Consider the following 4,532-nt stretch of genomic DNA (forward strand, 5'->3'; position numbering starts at 1 on the left):
CACACACACACACACACACACACACACACACACACACACACACACACACACACACAGGCCTGTATCTGCGACTGTGGAGATGAAGCAGTTACCGGTTTCACGCTCTATCGCAGTAGAAATGCGGTTAGCATTACTGTTTAAATTTTAATTATCACTATAACCGTGGTTAATCTAACTCACATTAGGTTCTGTACAGCATCAACCAGCAACAGCAACACCCTTTACAGCAAAGTTAGCAGGTATTAGCAGGATTCTTTAGGATGTTTACACACCTGCGCTTTCTAGTCCGGTTTAACCGAACCCTGGTTCGATTTCCCCCTCGGTGCGATTCGTTTGTGCAGGTGTGAAGCGATGTCGTCACATGCACTTACAGAACACACACACACACACACAAACAGTGAGCTGCTAGCCTCCGTGTGAACCGGTAACCGGCGTGTCTGTGCTGGGCAGGTGACAGGTGTGTTCACGGTGTTTCTGCACTGAAAGACGTTACAGCTTGGAAAACAATAACAAATAATAATAATAATGATAATAATAATATAATAGTTCATTTGCTTTTCCCTTGTTAACAGAGCGAGCATGCAGCAGGTAAACCCCGTACTGCTGTGGCTCCCTTGTCCACATCTGTGACACAGATGTGTTGGACGTGTTTTTATTTTACATGTTTTTTGTGGTTTACATGATAAAACTTTTTGAATATTTTCAGCACATTTTAACAACACCGTGATAATTCTGGTCACTATAATCATGATATTAAACTTTTATATTAACGCGACGACATGGGTTGAACCCTGCAGAACAAGGTCCAGAGAGTAAGGGGGTATTTTAGTTGTTCTTGAGTGGAGAGTTTAAAAGAAGCTGTGGCTGCGGCAGCTCTTCTCACAGAGAACAGCAGGTCGACTGATAAAAGGCCGCTCTCTCCTTCTGCTACCCGTAAATCACAGACAGTCTGTTGAACACAACGAGTACGGCTCCGATTCAGAAAACTCAGACCGTGTGTGTGTGTGTGTGTGTGTGTGTGTGTGTCTGGCTGACTCAGTGCATTTGGCTTTAAAGTGCTCCTCCTGTCTTGGCTGAACACTTATTTAAAAATGGTGATTTTCCTATTCTTACATTACTACATGAAGGCAGAGGACAGATGGAGCAGGAGGATTCCTCTGGGTCCACGCTTGTGTGCGTTTGAGTGAGAGACAAAGAAATTATTTGAGACAGTGTGGGATAAAAAAAATGTTTTTTTTTGTTTTTGTTTTTTTAAATGGAGCACCCGCCGTTTTCAGGCTTGCCTCAACATGTACTTTGTGGTGCAGGTCTTATCACCCCTGTCAAACAGCCAACCATCTCTGTGACACAGGCGCAGAAGTCCCATAACCAGTCGGCCCGCTATGACTGACTGGCTGACTGACTGTGTCTGTCAAGGCCTGCCAAGCTCCCTGATTCACATGGAGCTTCTGTTTGTACGCCCAATGAAGTGCTTCACTCAGGACCAGCAGTTTGGATGACACAGGCGGTTATTCATGCGTCGGTCGAAGCAGAAACAGTTTTTCCCCTCAGAACAGATTCTCCCCACTCACTCAACCTCCTTGGCTGACTACCAAAACAAGGCAGACCGTCTCTTTACTGCCTCTCCTCACTTCCTTTATGTGCCATATCAAGTTGGAAAGTCCCAGGTGTGGAGCAGGTACTACAGCTATTTATCAGAACAAAAAGACAAATGCAATAAGATAAAGGCTAATAACTGGAGACGCTGGACCTGTATGGACTGATACTGCTGCCATTGTTTTTTAAGTGGTCTTGGTTATTAGTCCTCACAGCAGCAGCAGCAGCTTTCACACGCACAACACTGTCACAACACTTCTACTTGGTTGCAATGGATTGTAATTATATATTATATAAATGTTAATGATATACCAGGCTCTGTCACCGCCCTGACTTCTAAAGCAGGGTTACGAAAAGAGAGGTAATTGCAGCAACCACAATATAATTCACCTGTCATACTCTGCAGGGAGTTTACAGAGGTGTCACTGCTGCCAAGTATGTTTGTTCACACAGACGTGATATACGTTTTCACTGTATATTTCCATTATGTCCTAATATAGGGGTCTGGTTGGTTGAAATGTTGGAACCGTCTCTGTGCAAAAACATTCCCAATTCTTACCCTCACTTGCTGTGGATATTTTTCCAAGTGGCCTGGATGAAACCTTCACAGGCACTAACGATGACCAGATGTGCGGTGTGTGCATGACTCAACGATGGTGTGTGTGCGTGTGCGTGTGTGTGTGTGTGTGTGCCCTGCCCTTTAATCTCTGCAGCGAGTTGCCAACAACTGCCACTAGGTCAAAGCACAAGGTATCATACGAAAGTACTGTAAGTGTGGGGGGCAACTGTAACACACACACAGCCCCGTGCAGGAGGATGATAAACACTGGATCTTATCTGCATGCTGAAAGAGGAACTGGGAATGCAACAACTGTTATCACGAAATAAAAAGCCAATAATGTTTAATTGTTGTGGGATAGGCCTGCGTCTATTTAAGATAATGTGTGTGTGTGTGTGTGTGTGTGGGGGGGGGGGGGGGGGTGAAGCAGCATAAATACGATTTAAAGGTCGCTATACAGTTGCTTGTGATGACCACACAAATATCTCCACGCTTTTTCGTGCGTGTACGTGTGCGTGCCGTACCCCCCGGGATATTATGAGGAGCTAATTGGAAAGCCCCGGTGACGTTAACCGTAAAAAAAAAAAACAGTGAAATAAAATGAGAAAACGCAGCACTTACTTGCCAATGACCTCACAGAGCTCGTACACATCTTCAAAGAGAATGTCGTCGTCCGCCATAGTCCGACCCCGGCTGGGGGAAAGAATTATCCCCAAAAATATGCGTCCCAAACCCGGTTATATGCTCCTAAAAAAAAAATGGTGAAAACCGGAGGCCGGCGTGGGGGCAGGGAGGCGGGGGCAGCTGACCGTTTGGCAGGAATAACGGACAACACACCGGCCGTGTCGTCAGCTGCAGGGTAGTCGGTAAAGAGTTCCAAAGAAAGGTTTCTAAATCCCGGTTGTTGCCTCCTTTTCGTCGACCCCCCGCCCCCCCTCACCTCCACAAAAAACCGCTGCGTCGCTGTGGGTGAATCGGCACAGGGAGAGCTCAATAATCCAGTTTGGGGAGTCCACCGGTTCGGCCCCGCCTTTCCCACAGCTTCCCGGTATCGTGCCCCTTCGTGTCAAAAAGCAAACATTATAGTAAACTACTCCGCCGGTGTGTCTGTGTGCTTGCTGCCGTTGGCGGCTCCGGCTGCTTCGCTGGCTTGAGAGGGGATGAATTGCCCGAGCAGACCCCGTGGACTGTGTACTACATCAGGCTCGGGTTACAGCACCGATCCAGGTGGGCTACGCGGATCTTCACATCCCGAAGAGCCGAACGGGTTCCACTTTTCAGGGATGCGCACACACACCCGCGCGCACACACACACACACAAACACAAACACAAACACACAGTCCTGTGATATAACTGACAAGTCGCCCGCCGTACACTTTCAGAAAGCTCCGGTCTCCGCTCTCCTTCTCCGCGGCTCGGAAACACTTCCCAGCCGTTGGTGAGTGTTTTCTTCCTCCCACCGTCGCCCGTCTGCCCGGACGTTTATCTCCGCGGAGCTTCCAGAAAACCAAGCTCCGCCCACACGGGGGTTATGAAACTGCTCCGCCGTCCTCCATTTCGGCGCCAAGCCGTTGCCCAGGGTTCTCCGTCGAGGACTATAGGCTTTGAGCCAACATGGCGGAGCGGCGGCGCCATAAAGGATTTTCTGAAATCGCAGTTTCCTCGGGACTTTTTGAATGGATAGACCTGAAGCGGAGTTCCCAGTCGGAAGCGAGGAGGAGTATGAATGAAGAGTGTCCTTAAATGAAACTACCATGTTTAAATTAAGAAGTTAGCTTTCTCTTTAGCGACCTCTTTGGCCTGGTTTTTAATTAGACTGTTTTACAACCATTACTTATTTTATTTAATCATTTATTTTATTGTATTCATGGTTTAAAATGTTCTATTGCCTCTAATCGATTTATTTGTTACTATTTTTTTTTATCTATTTTCAATACTTATTTATATTTCATATTATTTATACTGCATATATTAACTTTTCTGTAAACTTTTCAATAAAGTACTTTGAATTGTATTAACCTGTAAAAACCATAAAGTTTGGTTGACTTATTGATTGATTGATTTTACTCCATTTATTCAGATTTTTAGCACAGAAGCACAGGGCTGTAGGGCTGAAACCATCAGTCAATTAATCGATAAGTTGATTGACAGAAAATGAATCTGCAGTCATAATAGTAATAATAACTTTTATCAATATAGTGCTTTTCAAAACAGAGTTACAAAACAAAATAAATAAAAACAAAGAGATAAAAGACAGAGAAGAGAGGCAAAGTCAATCAATCAAAGCAGACAAAAGATAATAAAATCAAAAGTAGAAACTAAAGATGTTTTATAAGTATGTTTTGAGTAGTGTTTTAACTGGGTCAACGACTCAGC

General features: G+C 45.1%; 1 protein-coding gene across 14 annotated transcripts in view; it reads right to left on the reverse strand.

Annotated features, from left to right (window-relative positions):
• Positions 1-3,732, reverse strand: part of cask (calcium/calmodulin dependent serine protein kinase) — a 111,853-nt gene extending 108,121 nt beyond the window's left edge. For all 14 annotated transcript variants that reach the window (XM_022767343.1, XM_022767340.1, XM_022767344.1 and 11 more), the window contains exon 1: positions 2,777-3,732. In XM_022767343.1, the coding sequence (XP_022623064.1) occupies positions 2,777-2,835 (59 nt within the window). In that variant the 5' untranslated portion in view covers positions 2,836-3,732. The remainder of the gene's footprint in view (positions 1-2,776) is intronic.
• Between the last annotated feature and the right edge of the window lie 800 nt (positions 3,733-4,532).

Source organism: Seriola dumerili, unplaced genomic scaffold, assembly GCF_002260705.1.
Source record: "Seriola dumerili isolate Sdu_G_001 unplaced genomic scaffold, Sdu_1.0 BDQW01001125.1, whole genome shotgun sequence".
NCBI lineage: Eukaryota > Metazoa > Chordata > Actinopteri > Carangiformes > Carangidae > Seriola > Seriola dumerili.